Source organism: Carcharhinus amblyrhynchos, chromosome 6, assembly GCF_965287045.1.
Source record: "Carcharhinus amblyrhynchos chromosome 6, sCarAmb.v2.hapA, whole genome shotgun sequence".
Taxonomy (NCBI): domain Eukaryota; kingdom Metazoa; phylum Chordata; class Chondrichthyes; order Carcharhiniformes; family Carcharhinidae; genus Carcharhinus; species Carcharhinus amblyrhynchos.
The window spans coordinates 19549228-19575247 of NC_137329.1; the positions used below are offsets into that span (position 1 = coordinate 19549228).

The 26020-nt window shown below is 41.8% G+C and overlaps 1 protein-coding gene across 1 annotated transcript in view; it reads right to left on the reverse strand.

The window, feature by feature from the left end:
- The window catches only part of eif3m (eukaryotic translation initiation factor 3, subunit M), a 36750-nt gene extending 12808 nt beyond the window's left edge, over positions 1 to 23942 (reverse strand). Inside the window, exons 1-7 of the mRNA XM_080189983.1 lie at positions 23859 to 23942; positions 18389 to 18521; positions 18053 to 18191; positions 10445 to 10568; positions 9888 to 9982; positions 1272 to 1355; positions 960 to 1059 (exon numbers count right to left, since the gene is read on the reverse strand). Coding sequence (XP_080046109.1) covers positions 960 to 1059; positions 1272 to 1355; positions 9888 to 9982; positions 10445 to 10568; positions 18053 to 18191; positions 18389 to 18521; positions 23859 to 23900 — 717 coding nt within the window. The 5' untranslated portion in view covers positions 23901 to 23942. The remainder of the gene's footprint in view (positions 1 to 959; positions 1060 to 1271; positions 1356 to 9887; positions 9983 to 10444; positions 10569 to 18052; positions 18192 to 18388; positions 18522 to 23858) is intronic.
- Positions 23943 to 26020: the final 2078 nt, after the last annotated feature.

Here is a 26020-nt window from a genome sequence, read left to right on the forward strand (position 1 = left end):
AAACTTAAGTAGCCCCTGCCTGATGGGAATTAGGTTGGAACAATCAATGCAAGCTTCATGACAAGGAGCCCAGATTTTGACCTCAAGTTCAAATTAAAATAGACATCAAAAGTCCCATTTGTATTAGATTCGCCTCCATGTAACCTTGACAGTTTTTTGCCTCAAAACTTCCTGCAGTCTGTTTTGCCTAATGCAACGATTAATTCAAGCTATGGAAAAATAATTTAACAAACTGCTTTAAAAAAGAAATTCAACAACATGTGGGAATTGAACAAATGCCCAGTCATCCTCACTTCAATGCTCTCAGGGTTATAACCAAAGATCAAAGGAACTTTTGGGATCCGTCCAGTAGTTGCAGTTGTACTTGACAGAGCATTGTACTGAGTGTTATTAACGAGCTTACCAGGTTCAAATACAACACTCGCAATTTTTACTAAGCGGTAATCATGGAGGTGCGTTGGTTAAGGAAAATTACACATCCAAATAAAGGGCAAAACTTTAACATTGTCAAAGCTATGAACAAACTCTTTACTCCATTTAGTGAATGGGAAGACTTTAACTCATTGTTGCTAGATACCAGGGGAGTGGAGTGGTGGGGGGGTGTAGGAGTAAAGAAGATTGTAGTTTGACCTGGCTCTTGTACTTTGTACAGCCGCATGCCATTTACAGAAAATGTTCACCGTTAGCACAAAGTAAATCTTGGCTTACGACGTGGAAAATATGGATATTTTTCTTGAAACAATTAGGTTTTCATTTCACCAGCAGTCTGCTGTCATCCTGATTATAAGTTGTAACAATTTGATATTAAAATATTTTGACAGGCTTTTCCCTCCCATTTTCTAACTTATATACAAGATATATAACTAAAAATCTCCGTAAACTGGTACACAAATGAACAAAATTGGAGGGGACAAACGTGTTGTCTTATGTAACCAATCCTAAATGGTCAGACCACTCACATCATGAATGAGCTCTCCTTCCAGGAATCGAACCGGTTTCAAAGCAAGAAGATGGTCAAAAAGAAATGTGTTTTGATCCTTCAACGCTCTTACGATGCATCTGTCAGAGAGAAATTCAACAACACATTTATTGTTTTATGCTGTAAACTACTCCTCTTAACTACACAATTTGTAATCATGATAAACCTGTAGAATACAATTTGGTGGCCATTGAGAATTTTTTCTTCATAGATCAAAACTACTCAAAAAGCAACTGATATTTAGTTGGTGTACCCGGTGTTTCAACTTGCACCAAACATAAGGTGACACTACCTGTGAGCATCAACTCTTGCCTGTGAAGCATTATCTTCTGTGTAGCTGCCCAGTAATTCCACCATAATTTTAGCTGCAGCATCACTGTAAGAACAAATTGAACAATTAATACATAGCCAATAACAAAAAACTAAAGCAACTTTGTTTAATCATATTCAGAAAAGCAAGGACAGGTTTGTATTGAAGTTGAATGATTTTCTAACCAAGGTATTAAAACGTTTCAATAAAGTAGATCATAGAATCCTAGTGCAGAAAGGGGACATTCAGCCCATTGAGTCTGCACCAACCATCTCATCCCCACAATCCCATGCATTTACCCTAGCTAGTCCCCCGACACCAAGGGCAATCCACTTAATCCGCACTTCTTTGGATTGTGGGAGGAAATTGGAGCATCCAGGGAAAACCCACACAAACATGGGTAGAATGTGCAAACTCCACACAGACAGTGACCCAAGCCAGGAATTGAACCCGGGTCCCTGGTGCTGTGAGGCAGCAGTGTTAATCACTGTGCTATCTAAATGGAGAAAAGCTATTTCTGTGGGAAGGGTTAATATCCAGAACAAGGGTACGTAATCTTAAAAGTTAGAATCAGGAAGCACCTATTCACAATGGTAAATGTGAAACAATTGCCCCCAAGAGTTTCTGAATGCTGGGTAAATGGAAACTTACAAAACTTAAGATCAGCAGATTATGTAAAGGTGCTTGGGAAAAGGGATGAAAGTTGGAAGAATGGAGCAGAGGCACTAATCAGTTATCATCCAATGAAGAGGTTTGAGGAACTGAATGGCCTATTCCTATAATCAGCAAATCCCTGGTGACACCGCTTATGGTAAATCAGAAAATTGCATATTTTTTTTGCAGGAACAGGAATATATCATGTCAAAATAAAAGGCCAAGTTTCCCTTCGAACATATTAAAATGACCGTAGGTTTGAACAGAGGGCTATTTACAAGTTGCAGAAATTCTGGCTCTAGAATTGTTCTTAGAGGATTGGTTTGCTTTTTATTTTGAAATTTCATGAGAAGTACAAATAGGGAAAAAACTTTTAATAATGCAGTTAAGAAATTCACTGTAAAAAGTAAATGAGATAATTGCTTTAGAAAAGTAGAACATGTTAAAATCAATTGAATTTGATTTGCTGCAAAATCTGAACAGATTGTTCAGAATTCCTAGGTGCCATCACACAGCCATTCATTTTCACTTGAGGTTTCGGGATTGTCAAGACCCAGGTGAAAAATCTTTTCTTAAAGTTACACTGATCTGAAATGCACTGCTTAAAATAATGGTGAAAGCAGATTCAATTTGAATGTACACTTTATAGGAGAAATTTGGTAACTCAGCCAGCACAGACTTGATAGGCCAAGTGTCTTCTTTCTATGCTGTCATTCCATTTCACTTATGCTGCTTCTTCCCTTACTTGCAGTATATTTTGCAGTTAACAAAATGCAAGTGTGCTTTATCAGTATGTGTCAGCTAGGAACATATCAACAGGAGGAGGCCATTAAGCTCCTCAAGTCTATGACATTGTTCAACAAGATTGTGACTGATCTGCAATCTAACTCAGTAATCCCATCGCTGCAGAACCTCCTCCAGATAATGTAGGCCCAACCAGCTTCAGTTGCTTCAGTGACTTTCCCTCCATCCTAATGCTGGGAGGTTCCCTGTTGATTTTAGTGTTCAGTACCATGTGTCATTCCCCCAAATACCGATGCAATCTGTGTCAATGTGCAGCAAGATCAGGGCAACATTCAGGCTTGGGCTGACAAGTGGCAAATGATGTATGTCACAAAAGTGCCATGCAATAATCATCAACATGTATCCTAAACATCAGCCCCTGACATTCAACAGCAGTACCATCAACATCCTAGGGGACTCTCATTAACCAGAAACTAACTTAGACTAGCAATTTAAATACCATGGCTTCAATAGCAAGTCAGAGGCTAGGAATTTTATGGGGAGCTTTCGGACATTCAGCCTCTGATCTTTGGGTAAGCATTCTCCAAGACGGCCTTCATGATGCACAACGCAAAATTGCTGAGCAGAAACTGACAGCCAAGTTCTGCACACATAAGGATAGCCTCAACCAGGATCTTGGGTTCATGTCACACTATCTGTAACCCCCCCCATGACTTGCCGCTTGCAAAATGCAACTGTCCTGGCTGGAGACAATTCACACCTCTTTAACCTGTGCTTAACCCTCTCTCCACTCACATTGTCTGTACCTGTAAAAACTTCATTGTTTGTTAAGACTCACATTCCAACCATTATCTTGTAACTGAGTTTGTGTTCAAATATGCCCTGTTTGTGAAACAAATCCTGCACTCACCTGATGGAGAGGTGCTCCGAAAGTTCATGCTATCAAATAAACCTGTTGAACTTTAACCTAGTATCATGAAACTACTTACTGAAAAAAAGGCATTCACCTGATGAAGGAGTGGCGCTCCAGAAGCTTGTTCTACCAAATAAATCTGTTGGATTTTAACTTGGTGTTGAGAGACTACTTACTATGCTTACCCCAGTCCAATGCTGGCAACTCTACATCAAAGATGGTTGGGACACCAGAGGTAACAATGTGCAAGTGGGAAGAGAAACAATGACAAGTGATGACTACCTACAAATAAAGAAGAATGGAAGCACGTGACAGCAGTTCTACCCAGCTCTGGCACAGTGGCAATATATTGCAGGAGAATCAAGTGGTCAGTGTCAAAAGTGACACTTTTTTTTAAGTCTCACAACCACCTCTGCAATTGCATTGGTAATGCTGTGCAAAACAATCTTCCTTAGATGTAGAAGCTCCTCCCAAGAACAGCTGAATGTACATATGCCATTGTTGTGATCTGGACAGATTTCAAGCCAAGTTCAATTTATTTCTCAGTACTATTGGAAGCTCACCCATTAAAGCCCAATACATATAACTTATCACCGTGGTTCTGTATCATATGCAAGTTTGGGCTAGAAGCATCATGGTTTAAAAGTATATTTTCAAAATAGGGCTGATTTGCAAGAATTTTATTGTGCAGTAAGTGAAATTATTTTGTAAAAAGGTCTTATTTTGAGCATAGATTACTATATAGGTAACAAGCATCAGATTTTTAAAATTCTGAATGGACTAAGATGTTGGTTTAAGAATGCAGATTATTGTCTTGCTAATGCAAGGCAAACTCCTCTTGACGTAAAACAAACCAATGCTCCAATTTGCTTTGCATTAATCTCTCAAAGTGAACAGGGGCATTTGACAAACAGCACAAAGTAATGACACCTTTTATCTTTTTTAAAAAGTTAATTTTATTGATTTAGATAGCCATGGCACCAGAAAACTGGATCAAAAAGTTCTTTAAGTGCATGACTGGTCTGCTCATTTCAGTGCGCACACTTGTAATCTTGCCTCATTATTCATTTGGCAGAACATCTGTAAATATCAAGAGTCTCAGCCTTTAAAAACACAAGAAACAAGGCTGCTTTCCTGTGCACTTTTAGGACTCGCTCTGAGTCACTTCCTAGGACACACATCTAATTCATACTTCATGACATTCAAGTGGTTTAACTCTTTTTTTCAAAGCAAGTTAATGTGATTTGCAGCTGTTTTACAAAACGGGAAAAAGTGGCACTTCTGTAGATTAAAATGAAAGTACAGATTTATCTCCTCCTGCTAAAACCAGCACATTGAGGCATCAAATTTGTTACAATTTAGGGTTGCCATTTTAGAGTGCCTTTCCCGGAAACTAGATCCAAATGTCCTAGACTCTGACATAGCAGACTATAACAAACTACACAAGGCATAAATTGTGTTCTATGTTACCCAGCTGGGGTTTAAGATGTTGGTTTAAGTATGCAGATCAAAAGATTAAAAAGATCAAAACTACAAAGTGAAAAAATACAAAAACGCATACATCAAATTTTATAGGAAGTGACAACATCCCCTGAGACACTGAACAAAAAGAATTACAAACTGGGTCAGTTTTTAATTTCCGACAGTGATTTGACACTTCTGATCACTACAGTGGGAATTAAAGAAAACTATATGACTTGTCTGAGCAAGAATATAAAGCACAGGGGGCAGCCATTCTCTCCGTAATGCCTAAAAACACTACGCAATTAGTCTCCATCAACCCAGCTTTCCCGGAATCAAAAGACAGAAATCAATCCAAATGAAGCAGGCCAGTGTGTTGCCAGTGCATTGACCCAACAGCTAAAAAGTACACCTCTTGCTAAATTCATAGTGGTTTGGCAACTTTATTTTTGAAGGGATCATTATGAATTGCTGGAAGAGCCGAATATCAATTTTCATCCTTTTAAAAGATTGGGCAGGAATGATTTTTTTTTAAAATACTGTTGCAGAATTCCTCAATAAAGAAAATTGTTGAAAGGAACTTTAAACATAAGCAAATGAACTAGAATGTGGGAATTAAAACTTATATAGTATCCCCTTCCTCCACTGAGGCCCACTGACACAAGGCAAAAACATCTCTAATTTAAAGTATTTCTGGAGATAAAGTTGGTTGGTTTTAGCTGACCGATAGAAGTGTATTTGTAGTCTATCAGAGAGAGAGAATCCCTACAAGGAAATTATTGCAATAAGCATCCAGCATGAGTCATCCTATTGGAACTGCTCTCCAAGCATGACTACACCCTGCAGATAATCTTAAATGGCACCTCTGCTTTTAGCAATATTCCAATTTTCATCTTTATATAGATACTGATTTATCAAATTTTATCACCTGACAGATTTGTTCCCTGCAAGGGCAGGTGTTGGCAAATTAACCTTAGGTAGATAGTCAACAGGTGAAAGCCATTCAGTCCCTCAAGCCTGTTTCACTTTTGAATTAGATTAGTCATTCTGCATTTCAATTCCATTTATTTGCCTTGAAATACTTGAAGACAGGTTTCCATTTATGTAGTGCCTCTCATGAAAATCCCAAAGCATTGTACTGTTAAGGAGGTACTTTAGATGTGTTGTTACTGTTGTATTATATGTACTATGGCACCCAATGTGCCAGTTACTATGAAACCCAAAGCTGCCACAAACTAATGCAATAATGACCAGATCACTGCTTTGTGATATTGACTGGGGATAAATATTGGCCAAGAAAATTGCTGTTCTTCAAAAGTGCCCAGGGTTATGTCTGAGTGCAGGTGGAGCCTTGTTCGAATGTGGTACCTCAGATGGCAACTCAGTTGTTCTGAAGTGTCAGGCTTGATTTTGTACTGAAGTCATAGACTGGAACTCTTACCCGAATGACATATGGGAGAGCATGCTGCCAACTGAGACAACTCTCAGTTTGATTCAATAATGCTCAATACCCTCAACTAACAAAAAAAAACTCTCCACTCCCCCACCACATCCCAAACAGCATTTTATTTTTAGGATGGGGGAAGAATTCCACATTCCCGCTACTTTGTGTGCGGTTAGTACTTCCTGAACTTTCCTCAAGGAACTGTAAGCGTCAGACAGAAGAAACACTTATGAAAAAAAGACACCCCCCCCCCACCCACAAAAAAACCAGTGTGCCAGAAAACTGCAGGTAAATGAACATTGCCGTTAAATAACAATATTGCTGAGTCAATGATGCGGTTCAGTATAATGTCACTGCTCATCAAGTCAAGCAAATCAATTAAGCTGGAGTGTCAACTCAGTCAGATAAGAATCTTATTGCTGCTTGGACTAGGAACTGAAGCGTGAAATCCCAGAGTTTCAAACACAAATCCTTAACTACAGTGTAAGGAAGCTCTGCAGCAATGCAGGTACCAAACTCTTTCTTCCAATAATTTGTAGGCTTTTAATATCATGGCACCAGAGCACCACAGGATTTGAACACCAGCAGTTGGAAGATAGTTCTGACCTGGGAAAAAAAAATTCTGTAAAATAACCCTTAAAAAGCTGTAGCAAATTTGGTCTGCAAAGCAGCACTTCCATTGAATTGTCCAAAGATGTGCAGGTTCGGTGGACTGACCACCCTAAACTGCCCCTCGAGTGTCAGGGGGACTAGCTAGGGTAAATACAAGGCATTATGGGATTGTGGTTGGTGCAGACACAATGGGCTGAACTGCCTCCTTCTGCACTGTAAGGATTCTATGAATTGCTGTCCTTTTGCCATGCACTAAATTTTGACATGATCTGCAGGAAGATATTTTGGATTGCTTTCAAACAAAGCAACGCATCTTGGGCACGAGATGACAGTGATAGGCTGCTCAAGCACTGCTCTTATTGCAACCCTTTGATGTGCAACTGCTTTGCAACTCACCATATGCTATATTATTCCATGTGTGAATCAAACAAATTTCCAAAATAATCAATAGTGTAACAAACTGGGTATTATTTATAGATTTTGCACCTACACAGTTTAATTGCTACAGAATCTTTGATGAAGCTCGTGAATCAGCAGTAATTGCATTATGATTTAAGTACAGGGTTTTTCTTGAGCAATCGGATGTAGCCAGTTGGTGAAAAGATTAAACTGATGAACCCAGGCACATTTATCAGCTGTGCTATTCCTGAAAAAAAATTGACTGAGAAACCAGCTTTGAGTTTCATGAAGTATCACTGATTCAGTTCATCAATAAATCTGAAATTAAAAACTTCAGTACTGATCGTGAAGCGAACTGATTTATCAAAATCCTTCTGGTTCACTAATGCCCTTCATTTTCCATTCTTACCTAGTTTAGTATAAATAGGACTCCAGACCCGCTACAATGTTGCTGCCTGTTAATTGCCCTCCGAAATGGTCGGACAAGCCTCTAAGCTGTACCAAACCACTACAAAAAAAAAAGTTAAATAAAAACAGATGGACTGTCACTGACCCAAACACATCCCAGCCCAGAACCCTCTGTAAAATCATCACTATCTGGGACTTCTTTAATCAGAGGCTCCAGTCATTATCTCTCAGCATGTCCTGTCCCATGAGCAGGACAGACCAGAGTGCCAGAATAGTGGCAGTTAGGATGAAGCAGTCCTGGGAGTCCTTAGTGTTGACTATGGACCGTGAGATTTCATGGCATCAGATCAAACATGGGAAAGGATACCTCTGCTGATTACTGCCCACCACCTTCCTTTAGCTGACGAATCAGTGCTCTTCCATGTGGAATACCACTTGGAAGGGGCAAGTGCGTAGCAAGGACACTTGGTTGGTAAGATCAAAGACTATCACCAAGAATGTTTTGAAAGCTCCATTATTCACAGATCAAAGACAAATTTTCCAGGTTGGGTCTGGTGCAGGTGGCGAAAACCAAAGGTGAAAACCTATGAGATCTGATCCCCAATCTTCTCATTACAGATACATCTGTCCACGACAATGCTGGAGCGATCACTCCAGAGTCCTAATGGAGTTCGAAACCCATCTTCACATTGAGAATATTCTCCCTTGTGTAGCAATACCACCATGCTAAATGGGATAGATCCAGAACAGATCTAACAATTCAAAACTGGGAACCTGAAGTACTGTGGACCATCAGCAATGGTGGAATGGTATTCAACCAAAACCTGCAGCTCCACGGTCCAGCATCTCTCACTCTACAACAGTGGTGGGCAATCTGCAGCCCACCATAGTTGAGTGCGGCCCATGTGACATTTTGTTGACTGTTGCCATGAGCAGAATTGCCGCATTCCGCTGGTTTCAATCTGCATAGCCTTGTTCCTACTGATATGACTGATGCGATATGCATTTAAAGCAAGGACAGTGAAGTGACGTGACGTGTGTGCTGATTACACACAACATTGATTGAGAGAGCTCCCTCTACATCAAGTTTTACCATTTGAAGTTGATGACAGTTCCATTTATCTATGATTAAGCATTTTCTACAATTGATGAAATATTCGGCATGTATTCAATTTTATTCAAGGGTCACAGTTAGTGATCAAGCCCAATTTCAATCTTGTAGCCCACCGAGATAATGGAGGACCACTAATGTGGCCAATTCATGAGCCTAGGTTGCCCATCACTGCTCTACAACTACCATCAAGCCAGGGATCAATCCTGATTCAATAGTGAATGTATATCAGGAGCAGCACCAGACATAGCTAAAAGATAAGGTGCCAACGTGGTGAAGCTAGAGGAATACATGCAAGCTAAACAGAAGCAACATGTTATAGATAGAAGTGAACCCACAACCAAGTGATCCAATCATTAACGGGGATGGACAATTAAACAACCAAATGGAGACTGCATTCCACAAATATCCTCATCCCCAATGATGGGGGAGCCAGAAAGCAACTGAAAAAGGCAAAGCATTTGCAACACCATCAGCCAGAACTGGTGGTTGAAGTATCATAGATACCGATCTTTAGTCAATTCAATTTACTCCACATGATATGAAGAAATGGCTAAATGCAATGGGTACAGCAAAGATCATGAGTTCCTGTGCAAGCCCATTCAACATAAGCAGTTACTGGAAAATACTTTTTAAATTGCAATTTATTCAATTGGTTTAATAGCTAGTGTTAAATATGAATAGGAGTAGACCATTCATTCCCTGAAGACTGTTCTATCATTTAATTAGATAATAGCGTTGAATCTCAATTCCATTTACCTGCCAATATCTCAGAAGTCTCAAGGTTACCACATTGTCAAGTGCATTGACCCCTCTCATTAATTTGCCTTTCTTGTAGAATTGTCTCATTACCTTTTTTTGCAGTCCACCAGTGCTTCATAAAGCAATCGCAGTACATGGTGTTTCTTGTCTACGCTGAGGTTCCAGTCTGATATCCATTTGCGAACCTGGTTGAAAGCCATAACTGCTTATCCATTGATCTTCGTTATTACATCCACTATAGTGAACACATGGCCATGTAATGACAGCCCACAAGATAAGTTTTTTACAAATTATTTAGGCTGCCAATTTAACCAGAAGACAGATTATCAATTTCCCACCTCCCCACCAACGATTTATGATTTGTCACACATTATTGATACATATCCAACATGTACCTTTGTACAATAGTAAATAACCTTTGTACAATAGTAAATAAACCATACACTCCTGTTAAAAATACTTTGCGCCCCAGCATAAATGGCAATATCAAATCCCATGTCTACAAGTGACACCAAGGAGAATGCTTTGGTTCCAATGGTACTGTAATATCAGGAATGGCCTGAAACAAAATTACTCCTCCTAACCTTGCCCGTACAAGCAGAAAATGGCAATAATAAACTAAAGCATCTGAGGAGACTGTGACTCACCTGGTCAAGATCAGAAGGAATGTACTGAATAGCATTACAGGATGTTGCTACCTTGATGAGACTGCAGTATACGATGTATCTAGCAGGAGCATTCTCCTCCATTCCGTGGAAAAGATTACGCAGCCTAATTAAAAGCCAAAACCAACATTTATTGCATACTTAGAAATAACAAATATCAATCAAGTGGGCAGCACAGTGGTTAGCACTGCTGTCTTACAACGCGAGGAACCTGCGTTCAATTTCAGCCTTAAGTGGCGGCGTGGAGTTTGCATATTCTTCCTGTGTCTGTAAAGGTTTCCTCCAGATGCTCTGGTTTCCTCCCACAGTCCAAAAATGTGCAGGTTAGGTGGATTGGCCATGCTAAATTGCCCCTTAGTGTCCCAAGGTATGTACATTTGGGACATTAGTGGGGTAAATATATGGGATTACAAGGTAAGATGTTCTGTTGGTGAGTCTGTACAGACTCAACGGGCCAAATGGTCTCCTTCTGCACTGCAGGGATTCTATGAAAATTAGAAGAGCTCTTGTAATAATATTGTTACTTAAAGAATGTTTGGTGATTTATGAGAAAGCAATCACATTCCCACAGTGAGGCATAGGTGTGCTTAACAAGGAGACAATGTGGCATATGATGCAGAGTAAATCTAACTAGAGTTCCTCAGCCACAGAAGAGTGCAGATGGGGGCTGTATGATTTCTCACTGCTTTATCCAGTGCTCAGTGAACTGTGGGCATCTTGAGCTGTGATCTGCTTCATTCAGCCAGATTCTGTCCAAACTCATTCCTCAAAAAAAAAACTCAAGCACTTGGAAGCTTAACAACATGAATATGTGCAATACAGCAGGTTAAAATAAATAGTTTGTATTGCTGAAAAACTTAGACAAATTGCAAGTAGAAAGTCTGAAGCAGAGGGGGATGAGATTCAGTTGAAGGAATAAGGGTCAAGTAATATTAATTCATATCACTTGAGATAAAAAACCTTGGGTGAACTGACAGTAAAACATACTCTAACAGGCAAAACAATGTGGCTAATTTCTTGAGCAAAAATGTGAATTCACTGTTAAGAAATACACACCTTAATTATCTACGGGTTCTTGCTGCTACACTAGCACATAAACATACATTGCTAGCCCTGATAATTAAAACTGCAAGTAGATAAAAGAATGCCAGGCCTCAAGTTTTATTATCTGGCAATGTTAACTAACATAAACATTATCCATGGTCCAGTTTTCAGCAATAATTCAAAGTAACATTTCTTAGAAATTGAACAAGCACTCATTACAATAGGTGGTCCTTTCATTAAGAACATAAGAAATAGGAGCAGGAGTAGGCCATCTAGCCCTTCGAGCCTGCCCCGCCATTCAATAAGATCATGGCTGATCTGTCGTGGCTCAGTTCCACATTCCCACCCTCTCCCCATAACCCTTAATCCCCTCTCTTATCAAAAACCCATCAACCCGTGTCTTAAAAATATTTAGCGAGGTAGCCTCCACCACTTCAACGGGCAGAGAATTCCAGAGATTCACCACCCTTTGAGTGAAGAAGTTCCTCCTCAACTCCGTTCTAAACCGCCCCCTCTTTATCTTGAGGCTGTGCCCCCTCGTCCTACTATCCTTTCTCAGCAGGAAGAGTCTCTCCACCTCTATCCTATCCATCCCATTCATCATCTTATACGTCTCAATGAGATCTCCCCTCATTCACATCATCTATACAGCCACAATCCCAAAATATTTCAGCACAAGCTCAAATCATTCCAGATGTGTTAGACAGGTCCAGAATGAATCTGAATTCAAATCCAAACAAATCCACACCTCAGGGATTAAGATAAACTTAATTTACTATTTATTGGATAAGCTTACATTACATTTTTAAAATATCTTTCAAAGCACAAGTTGGGAAATTATTTTGCAGCTATATAAACCTTGGTTAGGTCACATTTGGAGTATTGCTTGCAGTTCTGGCCACCACACTACCAGATGGACACAGAAGATTGAGAGTGCGTAAAGAGGTTCACCAGGATCTTGCCTGATCAAGGGTGTTGGCTAGGAGTAGAGGTTGAATAAGTTAGGATTGTTTTCACTGGAAAGACAGAGGCTGAGAGAAAACCTGACAAGAGGTCTATAAAATTATGGGGGGGCATAGACAGGGTGGATAGAGGCTTTTCCCAAGGATAGAAGTGTCAATTACAAGGGGACACAGGTTCATGAGGAAGGGGTAAGTTTTAAGGGAGATGTGAAGGAAAGTTTTTAATGCTGAGAGTGGTGGATGCCTGGAACGTGCTACCAGAGGTGATGATGGAAGTAGGTATATTAGGAACATTTAAGAGGCATCAGGATAGATATACGAATTGGGAGGGAATAGAGGAATACAGACGGAGTAAAGGCAGAAGGTTCTCTTTAGTTTAATTAAGGCAAGATGACTGGCACAGACTTGGAGGGCCAAAGGGCCTGTTCTTCCTACATCTGTATCAAATCTGAAGTTTGAATTCACAAATGAGTAATCAAATTGCGTGCTTTATAATACATTTGTGTGTCTGCATACTTAGTGTCAGTTAGTCTTCTGTGTCAAAGAAGAATGAGTCAGATCCCTGTTCCTTCATAGGTGCGGAAATATTTACTGAGGAGTTTCACCAGAACTGTCATAATTTCTGGGAAAATTACAATCCAGCCAAAAGCTAGCCGTAAATAAGTCTGTCGTCACGAATAATTCTGGCTGACCTCACTTCTTAAGCGAAGGTTTGAGTTGGACTCGAGAAAAGTTGTTTAGGGGTGGATCGTTACTCCGGAGATACACCTGATTTTGAAGAACTTCAAATTATGTTCTAAGATTGTAATTTACCACACAGTACCGTCAATACTAAAAGCCAAGTTTCTGGGAGAAATGGCAGGAAGTACGTACACATTCAAAAATGTTACATATAACTTAGCAGACGAGCCACCGTTTTATTTGGTACTTGTACACGTTATTCTAATGCTTTTATGAACATAAAAGTCACAAATGGAAAGTGGGACAATTGTCTGGGGAGGAATGTTGTTTGAAGTTTCCTGTATGCTGGAGATAATGCACCATCCTTTGTAATGCTTGGGTTTTTAAAAAAATTCATTGATGGGATTTGGGCATCACTGACTAGGCCAGCATTTATTGCCCAACCCTAGTTTCCTTTGAAAAGGTGGTGGTGAGAGGCCTTCTTGAACCACAGTAAGTCACCCATAGTACTGTTAGGGTCGGAGTTCCAAGATTTTGATCCAATGAGTGTGAAGAAACCACAATATATTTCCCATTCAGGTTGATGTGGGGCTTGGAGATGCACTTCCAGTGGAGTTCCCATGTGTCTGTTGCCCTTGCCCTTCAAGATTAAAGCGGTAATGGATTTGTAACATGCTGTCTGAGGAGTTTTGATGAGTTCTTGCAGCACATCTTCGTCAACGACGGAGGGATTGGATATTTGCAGAATGGGTCCAATCAAGCAGGCCGCTTAGTCCTAGATGGTGTAAAGCTTCTTGAGTGTTGCTGGCACTGCACTCATCCAGGCAAGTGGAGAGTATTCCATCACATTCCCGACTTACACCTTGTAGATGGTGCACAGACCTGAGAGTCAGAAGGTGAGTTACTTGCTGCAGGATTCTTTGTTTCTGACCTGCTCTTATAACCGCCCTATTTATATGGTAGTCCAATTGCATTTCCGGTCAATGGTAACTCCTCGATGTTGATAGTGAGGAAATTCAGCGATGGTAATGTCTTTGAATATAAAGGGGCGACAGTTAGATATTCTTTTTGTAAGTGGTCATTGAATGGGCCTTGTATGTCATGACTGTTACTTGCTACTTGTCATTTACAGCCACGTTAGCCTAAACTTCCTTACAAAAGATTGTTTTTGTGTGGAATTAAAAAGGGGAAAGCCTTGGGAGGAAAATAGATATTTTCTATTCAAACTATTTCTTCCTCTTAATGAAAAGTCAAATTCTCTAACTTTCTACACATTAATTTGCCCATCAGCATAAAAGTTCAGGTAGAAAGTGCCACCCTGCTCAGCTGATGAGGGATATGAGCTCTATTGATGTCATTTGTTTTGTGTGACCAAAGAAGTTAGCATTCTTTTTATGTGCGAGTCAGCTTTTTGTTTTCAGCCTACACTGCTGGCTAGCAGCAGAGCAAAAAGGAGAGCCAGTGTGTTACAGACGCTGTGGACTGACAGGGAGAAACTATCAGCTAGTCCTCTGCTGTACTACACATTACAACACGTACACTGGATCCCTCGTGGTCACTGGATAAAGCTTCAAAGGAGGTTAGGTCCCCAAACTAGCCGTGAGAGGGCCCAGCAGCATGTAGACCTGCCCTGACAGCATAAATCAAACTCTCAGTAATGGGCAAATAGCTGCACTGTTCTGTGGATACCTCGAGAGAGTTAGAAGGTGAGGGAGTAAATGGTGACCAAAAAAAAGAGTGGAGCCCAAAGACATGCCACTTTCCAGCAACTACTGTAACCAATCTGGTGCCAAATATTATGCTTTGCATTCCTTTGGACCCAACTAGGAAGGTGGGGGGAGGGGGAGTCCCCTGCTGTTCAGCACAACAATGTCCCAAGGCTTGTGATCTGGAAGCTAAATGACAATCCCAAGTGGATTGGTGTAGAGAACAGGTACTACGGACTGTGTCTGATGGTTGGAGGATCCTAACGTCCAACTGGTGAGCCAGTCCTTAACAAATATGGTGCTGCTCCGCCACAGTCTCTGATGCAATGAATGCTTGGAGCTTAGAGTCTTCATTCAACAAGTGGATCACATCAGGCAAACAAAAAGTGAAAAAAATGCCAGTTATTCAACAGGCGAGCTGAAACATCAGGACATCTGCATTGCAGAGACAGGCAACTTGCAGCTAGTTGATAATACGTGCAAGACAGCTGCGATCGACAAGTAACTTTATAAATTTCCCTGCAAGAAACCAGGCTTGCTGACAGTAAATCGCTGAAAGAAAAACTTAACATGTTCATCTGATACAGGAAGAATCAAAAGAGATGCGGCAACTAGGCTTCGCTGTAAGGAACTTGCTGCTTAGGGACTGAGCAGTGCGCCAGCATGTGCAAAGATTATGACCACTGCAACTGCAGTGATTGTACCAAGTAGAGAGGCAATGCCCTGCTGAATATCGTGGGAAAATTATTTGCCCTCGTCAGACTGCAGATCTTGGTCGAACACATCCATCCCAAACTCAGTTTGGTTTCACACCTGGGGGATCTACAATCGAACTTCTCAGTCCAGCAGCTGCAAGAGAAATTCCATGAACAAAGGAGGCCATTAAATATCACCATCATCAAGACAGTTGACCATGTGCAACAAAGGTCTATTTAAGCTGCTGTAGAAAACATGCTGCCTCTGAAGCTCAATATGATCACTTCTTCTCGTGACACAAGGAGTAAGGTCAGCTATGACAGGGCAACATTGGAAAGCATCCACAGTGGGGTCAAACAGGTTTGTGTTTTGGCCCAAACACACAGGCTGTATGCCTTCAACTCACCCACAGAGGAGGTCTACTTGTATATCAGAACTGATGGAAAACTGTCAGAATTGCCTGCCTGAGATACAAAATAAACTGTAAAGTCCAGAGAACTGCTGCACTTGCTTTCCACACCAAAGAGCATCTACAGCAGCAAATAACGCTCATCAGAAAGACATGTCATGGTCCACCACTATCAGCCCTGATAATGTGACCATTGTTGACCGCTTCACATACTTAGACTCCAAAATCACCAGCAATTTGTCACTTAATGCTGAAATCTTGGCATTAAAAAAAACTACAGCTTTATGTCCAAGCCGAGGATTGCGTGGAAACAACAATCTTTGAGCACCAAACTGCAAATTTACAAAGCTGGCATCCTCAGCACACTCCTATAGTGAGACAGTGAGACTTGGACAAAGATATGCGAGGCAGGAAAAGGGTTGAACAGGTTTCCACCTTCACTATTCCAGACACATCCTCAGCATCAATTTTGAAAGGTTTTGGGAGAGGCAAGCAGAAACAAAAAGCTTAAGTAGCGAAGAAAAGGACCCAGAGAAAACAGAGACCTGTGAATCCTTCACTTTCTCCACACACTGTCTTCATCTGCAGCGAATATGGCACAGATTGCCTTGCCAGATTTAGGCTCCTGAGCCACACTAAGCAACATTTAACAGAGTTGACCACCATAGTGCAAATCATCAAGATGAAAAATCACCAAGAATTTAGAAAATCTATGTTCTGAAGGCGATCAAGGGATGACCTTTGTTACAGAATAATATTGTACACAAATATCTTCAAAGCAAAAGTCAGGATGTTTAGAGAAAACAAATCTTGTGCAGTTATTAGGAATTACTTTAATCTAAAGGTAATGTGTTCTTGAAACTATTTAGAATTACAGAATCCGTACAGTGCAGAAGGCGGCCAGTTGGCCCATCGAGTCTACACCAACCACAATTCCACTCAGGCCCTTTCCCCCAAATATACCCTAGCTAGTCCCCCTGACATTAAGGGGCAATTTAGCATGGCCAAACCACCTAACCAGCACACCTTTGGTTTGTGGGAGGAAACGCATGGAGATAGAGGGAGAACGTGCAGACTCCATACAGACAGACAGTGACCCAAGCCAGGAATCGAACCCGGGTCCCAGTTGCTGTGAGGCAGCAGTGCTAACTACTGTGCTACCGTATTGCCCCTCAAGCAAGTTCAAACAGGTGCAGAAAATGATTATGATTTTCCAAAAGTAGTTGAAGGAATTTGGTTACAGTGTAGCAGCTTTTTTGGGACTGACTATCCCTGTGAATTTAAGAACATAAGAACATAAGAACATAAGAACATAAGAACATAAGAACATAAGAACATAAGAACATAAGAACATAAGAACATAAGAAATAGGAGCAGGAGTAGGCCATCTAGCCCTTCGAGCCTGCCCCGCCATTCAATAAGATCATGGCTGATCTGTCGTGGCTCAGTTCCACTTTCCCGCCCTCTCCCCATAACCCTTAATCCCCTCTCTTATCAAGAACCCATCAACCTGCTTCTTAAAAATATTTAGCGAGGCAGCCTCCACCACTTCAACGGGCAGAGAATTCCAGAGATTCACCACCCTTTGAGTGAAGAAGTTCCTCCTCAACTCCGTTCTAAACCGCCTCCCCTTTATCTTGAGGCTGTGCCCCCTAGTCCTACTGTCTTTTTTGAGCGGGAAGAGTCTCTCCACCTCTATCCTATCCATCCCATTCATCATCTTATACGTCTCAATGAGATCTCCCCTCATTCTTCTAAACTCTAACGAGTACAAGCCTAGTTTATTCAGCCTCTCCTCATAGCTCAATCCCCTCAACTCTGGTATCAGCCTAGTAAACCTCCTCTGCACTCCCTCCAGGGCCAAAATATCCTTGCGCAGGTGCGGCGCCCAAAACTGCACACAGTACTCCAGCTGCGGCCTCACCAATGCCCTATACAGCTATAAATTTAATTTAGTATGTATGCACTGCCATGTTCAAAAGCGCAACCGTTCCCTAATTTAAGTACACAAATTGTAAATGCATCCTTAGTTACTTCTTATTTTCAAAGTTGCTTTGATTGCATAAACTCCTAAGGTAAACTGGTTACTCACAGTTGCAGTCGAAGTGACGAGCGCTCACCCTCACGAGCTTTCAGTAGCTTCTCGCACAAGCTTTCCGTCAATGCTTCCTGTTTCTCAGTCTCCAGAATTAGGAGCAGAGACACAATGCTGTTCATCACGCTCTCCACATCTGCATGTGTAAAGAAAAACATTCAACGTACCAAAAGCAGCTCATTGGACATGCCCAGCCACACGTCAGCACAATGCCTCAGGCTGCCTCTGGAGGGTTTAGTCAGTGGATCATTAAACAAATTGCTGTTTAGAATTAAGGCCTTTATATAAAAAGCAGCATCAACTTCAAAACAAACCAGATGTGGGAAAACGAACCTTTGTCATCTTCCTTGAAACAGATATCGCAGACTTCGATGATATGTGCCAAGTCAACATGTAGCCCACCTTCAGAATTTTCTTCTGAAATTTCAGCTCCTTTTGACTTCAGGTAGGATCGAAGCTCAGAGGCCTAGGAAATAATGTAAATAAGAATAATGTTTGAATTTGTCTTTGAAAGAAAAAGACCCAAAACCTCTATTTTACGTTGTGGAACTCAGCTTCAGAAAGAATGTTTAATTATCTAAGATACCATGATCTTTCATTTAAGTGTTTCATGTTCCTGTAACCAACTGGCTCCGTAAACAAAACCAGAACTACTTTCAGCAACAGCAATTAATCTCTAACTGACCTCAACAGATTAAGACTTTTACTTCCAACTTTTACAGATGCACCATAGAAAGCATTCTTTCTGGTTGTATCACAGCTTAGTATGGCTCCTGCTCTGCCCAAGACTGCAAGGAACTACAAAAGATCATGAATGTAGCCCAATCCATCACATAAACCAGCCTCCCATCCATTGACTCTGTCTACACTTCCCACTGCCTCGGCAAAGCAGCCAGCATAATTAAGGACCCCACACATCCCCAGACATTCTCTCTTCCACATTCTTCCTTCAGGAAAAAGGTACAAAAGTCTGAGGTCACATACCAATCGACTCAAGAACAGCTTCTTTCCTGCTGCTGTCAGACTCTTGACTGGACTTACCTTGCATTAAGTTGATCTTTCTTTACACCTTAGCTATGACTGTAACACTACATTCTGCACTCTCTCATTTCCTTCTCAATAATGGTACGTTTTGTCTGTATAGTACGCAAGAAACAATACTTTTCATTGTATGCTAATACATGTTACAATGATAAACCAAATCAAAGAATTTGCAAGCAACTGCCAAATCACAAACTTTCCAACTGCAGCAATTAGCTGCTAAATTAGTTATAATGTGGAGTTTGCATATTGTCCTCATGGCTGCAATAGATAGTTTTGTCCCACATTGCAAAGATGTGGGGGTTAGGTGGATTGGCTATACTAATGGGTAGGTTGGATGGATGGCCATGAGGAATGTGTGGAGTTACGGGATGGAATGGGGCAGGGGGGAGAAGAGGGCCTGGATAAGAACATAAGAACATAAGAAATAGGAGCAGGAGTAGGCCATCTGGCCCTTCGAGCCTGCCCCGCCATTCAATAAGATCATGGCTGATCTGTCGTGGCTCAGTTCCACTTTCCCGCCCTCTCCCCATAACCCTTAATCCCCTCTCTTATCAAAAACCCATCAACCCGCTTCTTAAAAATATTTAGCGAGGCAGCCTCCACCACTTCAACGGGCAGAGAATTCCAGAGATTCACCACCCTTTGAGTGAAGAAGTTCCTCCTCAACTCCGTTCTGAACCGCCCCCCCTTTATCTTGAGGCTGTGCCCCCTAGTCCTACTGTCTTTTTTGAGCGGGAAGAGTCTTTCCACCTCTATCCTATCCATCCCATTCATCATCTTATACGTCTCAATGAGATCTCCCCTCATTCTTCTAAACTCTAACGAGTACAAGCCTAGTTTATTCAGCCTCTCCTCATAGCTCAACCCCCTCAACTCCGGTATCAGCCTAGTAAACCTCCTCTGCACTCCCTCCAAGGCCAAAATATCCTTGCGCAGGTGCGGCGCCCAAAACTGCACACAGTACTCCAGCTGCGGCCTCACCAATGCCCTATACAGCTGCAGCAAGACCTCCCTACTTTTATATTCAATCCCCCTCGCTATGAAGGCCAGCATCCCATTCGCCTTCCTGACCACCTGCTGCACCTGCAGGCTGGGTTTTTGCGACTCATGCACAAGGACCCCGAGGTCCCTCTGCACCGTCGCCTGCTGCAGCAACTCCACCATACAATGATCACTCTCTCCAAGAGGATCCTTCACCTCAAGGTCCCTAATTCTACCCGCCTCATTACATAGCACCAGATCCAAGATAGCTCGCTCCCTCGTCGGCTCCAACACACACTGTTCCAGGAAACTATCCCGGCAGCATTCCAAGAACTCCTCCTCGAGCCCACCTCGTCCAACATGGGTCGACCAATCAATATGCAGATACTCTGTCAGAGGGTTGGTGCAGATTCAGCGGACCAAATGGTCTCTTCTACATTAAGGTTTCTATTCTATGATTCAAATATTTCTTTCATCATCCAGGGAACCCAAGGTTTGTTTGTCATATTCCCCCCTCAAGGGAATGTCCTTCGACTGTAACAAAACTATTTTTTTTTACAAAATGCAGTCCATTGTTCTGTTAGTTTTACCTGCCCATATTTGATTCTAATTCATAAAAGACACATCTATTCTCACCCCAATGAAATTGGTCCTTCACCAGTTTAGCATCTGTTACTCACAGTTGTTCTTTTCCATTGCTATCAACCCCAAGACACAACGATCACAGTTTCCCTAAAAGGTCCTTGACTGACTTGACCCAAGGAACAATCTCATTTCCCAGAAGCAGCAATACCTCATCTTTCACTGAATTGGAGATGTAGGATTGAGGAAATTCTCCTGAACATACTTCAAAGACTACATGTTTGCCCTTTTCACTATCAATAATAGTGTCTAGGATAATTAAAGTCTTCCATTACCAATTTTTACACCTCCAAATTCTCTGTAAATATGCTCAAGATATCTACTCAGTAGCCAATAGAGTAGATCAGATTATGAAATTGTAGCTATTATTTAAATAGATTTTAGCTTTTGACCCCAGCCTATATCTCTGCAGCGCTGTAACGTTCTTCTAAATCATTACAGTTCCCACCCTTCTTTCTTTGTTTTAACTCATATCCATGAATATTTAGCACACTGCCAGGTCTCCATTATTGCCACATCATATTTGCATGTGGGTATCTGCACTTGCATCTCACCAACCTTAATTAGCATGCTTTATGCATTTGCATGTGTGAATTATAAACCTAATTTAGACACAATTGCATTCTCTTAAGGTATTACACTCTATATTTGCTTTGTGGTCCTTTGTGAACATTGTTTATGCTTCATTCTGGTTCCCATTTCCCTACCAAGTTAACTTAAACTCTCCTCAAAAGCACTAGCAAATAGCACCACTGAGATATTGCTTTCAGCTCATGTCTCGCCTCTCTCAGAATTGGTCCTAACGTTCCAGGAATGCACAGTTGTCCATCCTCAGCCATCTCTTCAAACACATTCATTTGCGCTATTCTCCTATTTCAGTACTCACTCTGGGAGATTATTGCTTTTGATGTTTCAATTTCTAGCTCCCCAAAACCTTTCTGAAGGACCTGTGTCACTGAAACTAATGTGGACCAAAGCCTCTGGTTGTTCGCTGTCCCACTTCTGAATGCTCTGCAACTCTCAATGACATCCTTGACCCTGACACCAGGGAGGCAACATATCATCCTGGATTCATATCTGTGGTTGTATAAATACTTCTCTATTCACCTAACTGTAGGACTATTTTGTCTACTTGAAAGTTGGTTAAAGACAAACAGTTATTCCAACAAGCTATAAAAGTAATTACAACTTAAAAGTAGTGGTACCAAAACGTTGCCCAAATTTTAAAACTGAGGCAGCACAGTACAACCCAATGAAAGCTAACCATCAAGTGGAAACCATGTGATAAAACCGTGCAGAATACAGTTGTATAACGCTAAGATTTAAAAATCAGATTTCTTTGAGAAGGTAGTAAACATGGTAGATATACAAGGGAAAGCAACTGGGAATACAACAGACACTTGGGTTTAGAATTTCTGTTCACGTGAAGCATAAGGTCATACATAGAATTGTTTGTCCAAACTGTGTCTCAAACCACACAGGAGATCATTGAGCACATTATGCCTATGCAGTATTCTGAATGAGCTATTCAAATATCCCACTTCCCCGCTACATACTGTAATTGGCCTTGCTCATGACTTAACCTTATTTAAACTTCCATAATTTTGAAAATAGCAATAACTATTCTCCATTTATCAAAATGCTATAAATTACAAGGATGTGATTGCGTTGGACGGGGCGCAGAGGAGATTCACCTGGATGCTGTCTGGAATGGAACATTTAAGTTACGGAGAGATTGGATAGTCTTGTGCTGTTTTCGTTAGAGCAGAAAAGACTGAGGGACAACCTGATCGAGGTGTACAAGATCATCGGGGGCATGGAGTGGATAAGGAGCAGTTGTTTCCCTTAGGTGAAGGATCAGTCATGAGGAGACAGATTCAAGATGAGGGGGGGATTTTTTTTTACCCAGAGTGAGATGATCTGGAATGCACTGCCTGGGAGGGTGGTAGAGGAGAATTGCCTCATCCTTTAAAAAGTACCTGGATGAGCAACTGACACATTACAACATTCGAGGCTATGGGTCAAGTGCTGGTAAATACAATTAGGTGGGTGGTCAGATGTTTCTCACATTGGTGCAGATTGATGGGGCTAAGGGCCTCTTCTGCACTGTACGATTCTATACAATGAACAGAAACCAATATGACTAAAAATCTATATTGCAAAACCAATTAATATTCAGGGTCCACTGCAAAAGTTGCAACACTTTAGAGACAAATAAACTGAGTTAAAAAGAGGGATTCTGTAATAGTACTTTTCTACTTCATGCAGTCTAACAAACATATTATGCATAAAATATAAAACACAAGGTTTGCATTTAATATTAGTGGACATAAAATATTCTGCAGCCATATTCCATATAGCACAGTGGTTAGCACTGCTGCCTCACAGCACCAGGGACCTGGATTCAATTCTCAGTTTGTGTCACTGTCTGTGCGGAGTTTGCATGTTCTCGCTGTGTCTGCGTGGGTTTCCTCCAGGTGTTCCTGTTTCCTCCATCAGTCTGAAAGACGTGCTGGTTAGGTGTATCAGCCAGGCTAAATTCTCCCTCAGTGTACCCAAACGGGTGCCAGAGCATGGCAACAAGAGGATTTTCACAGTGGCTTCATTGTAGTGTTAATGTTAGCCTACTTGTGACATTAACAAACAAATAAATAGCAGGAAAAGTTACACTGCTGTTATGCCTAATATTTATTCCTCCATCATCACCACAAGAGGAGATTACCTGCTCACTATTATGGTTGCTGGGTACAAATGGTCTGTCGCATTTACTACATTGTAACAGTGACAATAATTCAGAAAGTATTGCGTTAGCTGTGAGGAGCTTTAGGATGCCCTGGGATTATGAACGGCGCTACAGAAATGCAAACCTTATCACTTGCCACATGACAGGCTGCAGAGTCTCCAATAGGCGGGTCTGTTAATGTGGACCAAACCGGTCCTGGCCCAATTCCCCCTCCCCGGCCCGGCCCCCACTCCCTCTCCACTCTCCTCCCCGGGCCCACGCGTGCGAAGCGGCCCCAGGCCCGAGAGGGAGGGGGGTCCCAGCCTTTCACTGAACCCGGCGGGGAGGGCGGATGGGTGCATCTGTCCACCCGCCAGCCGCTCAGAAGGCGGGCGGGCGACCGGCCCTGCTCACCTGGTCCTCCTCGGTGATGTCGATGAAAGCCGGCACACTCATGGCCGCCACCCTGCACTCCTGTCCACCGCCGACAGCCAGACTTCCGGCGCCACCCCGTCACTTCCGCCAAGACGTCCCTTAAAGGAACCGCCACCCTCCTCCCTTAAAGGAACCGCCACCTTTGGATCTCCTGCAGCAGAGGAGGTGACAGCTCAGGGACAGGGAGGGTATTTGGAATGGGAACGGTTAAATGGGAACGCTGCAAAGAATCTTATTTATTTATTGGTCACAACTGGCTTACATTAACATTAGCAAGGAAGTTGCTATGAAAATCCCCTCGTTGCCACACCTGTTCGGGTACACTGAGGGAGAAGTTAGCAATGGCCAATGTGCTTAACCAGCATGTCTTTCGGACTGTGGGATGAAACTGGAGCACTCAGAGGAAAGCCAAGCAGACAGGGGAGAACGTGTAGACTCCGCACAGACAGTGACCTGGGGCCAGGAATTGAATCCAGGTCTCTGGCATTGCGAGTTAGCAATGCTAATTACTCTGCCACCGTGCTGTCCCACAAAGTTCTATGGGAAATAAAAGTATTTGGAAAAGGGCAATGATCATCAAAAAAACTGACATTTGTAACCTGATCTGCTCTGTAGCCAGGAAATAGGGTGGAATTTTTCTGTCCCACCCATTGTAGCAGGAATTGGAGTGGGTGGGATATGGGCCAAGCAAAGGTCCATTGACCTCAGGTGGGATTTTCCGTTTTTGGGGTGAGCCCAGACAGTAACCCCGGATATTCTCTCTGCCACCTTCTTTCTTTGGGAAAAAGATACAAAAGTTTGAGACCATGCACCACCTGACTCAAGAACAGCTTCTTCCCTGCTGCCATCAAATTTTTGTATGGATCTACCTTATATTAAGCAGATCTTTCTCTGCACCCTAGCTATGACTGCAACACTATATTCTGCACCCTCTCCTTTCTTTCTCCCCTATGGACTCTATGAACGGTATGCTTTGTCTGCCTAGCATGCAAGAAACAATACTTTCCACTGTATCCCAATACATTACAATAATAAATCAAATCAAATCAGCAGCATCTTCAACGTTTTTATTGGGTGTCAGCCATAGTTCAGTTGGGACCACACTCGCCTCTCAGTCAGAAACATAGAAAATAAGTGTAGGAGTCGGCTATTTGGCCCTTTGAGCTTGCACCACCATTCAATATGATCATGGCTGAAGGCTTGGATTCATGTCTCACCTGAACACAAAAAATCTGGACTGATATTCCTAGCACTCAGGAAGTGGAGTGGTGCACAATTGCACATGCCACCTTTCAGGTGAAACTTGTATTAAACTGACGCCCTAAGGTGAGTTTTAAGGAGGTTATTGAAGGTGGGGAAAAGATATAGAGAGGAAAGAGGGGCTTAGGGAGGGAATTTCCCTACAGGGTCTAGGTAGTTGAAGTTATGGCCACCACGGGCACAGCCTTTGAAATAGATCAGGTCTCTTGCCATGAGGAATGTGGGGGGTGGCTCAAGGAGGGGCGGATGGTTAGTGTATTCTGCCTTTTCCTAATCCAACCTATGACTGGAATTAAAATACACTCCATTCTTTAATAATTAATCAAATTGCTGTTTGTGGGATCTTACTGTACACTAATTCGCAGCCTCATTTCCCAGCAAATCAATAGCTGATCTGTCAAAGATATCTCGTTGGCTGTGAAGCACTTTGGGACGTTCTGAGGTTGCAAAAAGCGTTACATAAATGGATGTTTTTCTTTCTAACCCTGTGCTTGGAATTTCATAGAACTTACAGAACAGAAGCAGGCATTTGGCTCAACCAATCGCTGTTGGGCTTATGTTCCACATAGGCCTCCTCCCACCTGATTTCATCTAACCCTATAATCTTTATTTCTTTCTTCTCCGTGTAGTCATCCAACTTAATCTTAAATGCACCTATGCTATTTGCCTCAATCGCTTCTGTGATAATAAGATCTACTACATTCTAACCACTCGCTGGGTAAAGATCTTTCTCCTGAGTGCTTTGTTAGATTTATTAGTGTTCATTTTATATTTATGGATTTTAATTTTGACTCCCCCAGAAGTGTATTTGCAAAAGGAAAACCCCTAAATAGTACAACTATTGTATTTATATGAACTATTGTCCGAACACAAAGTTTGGG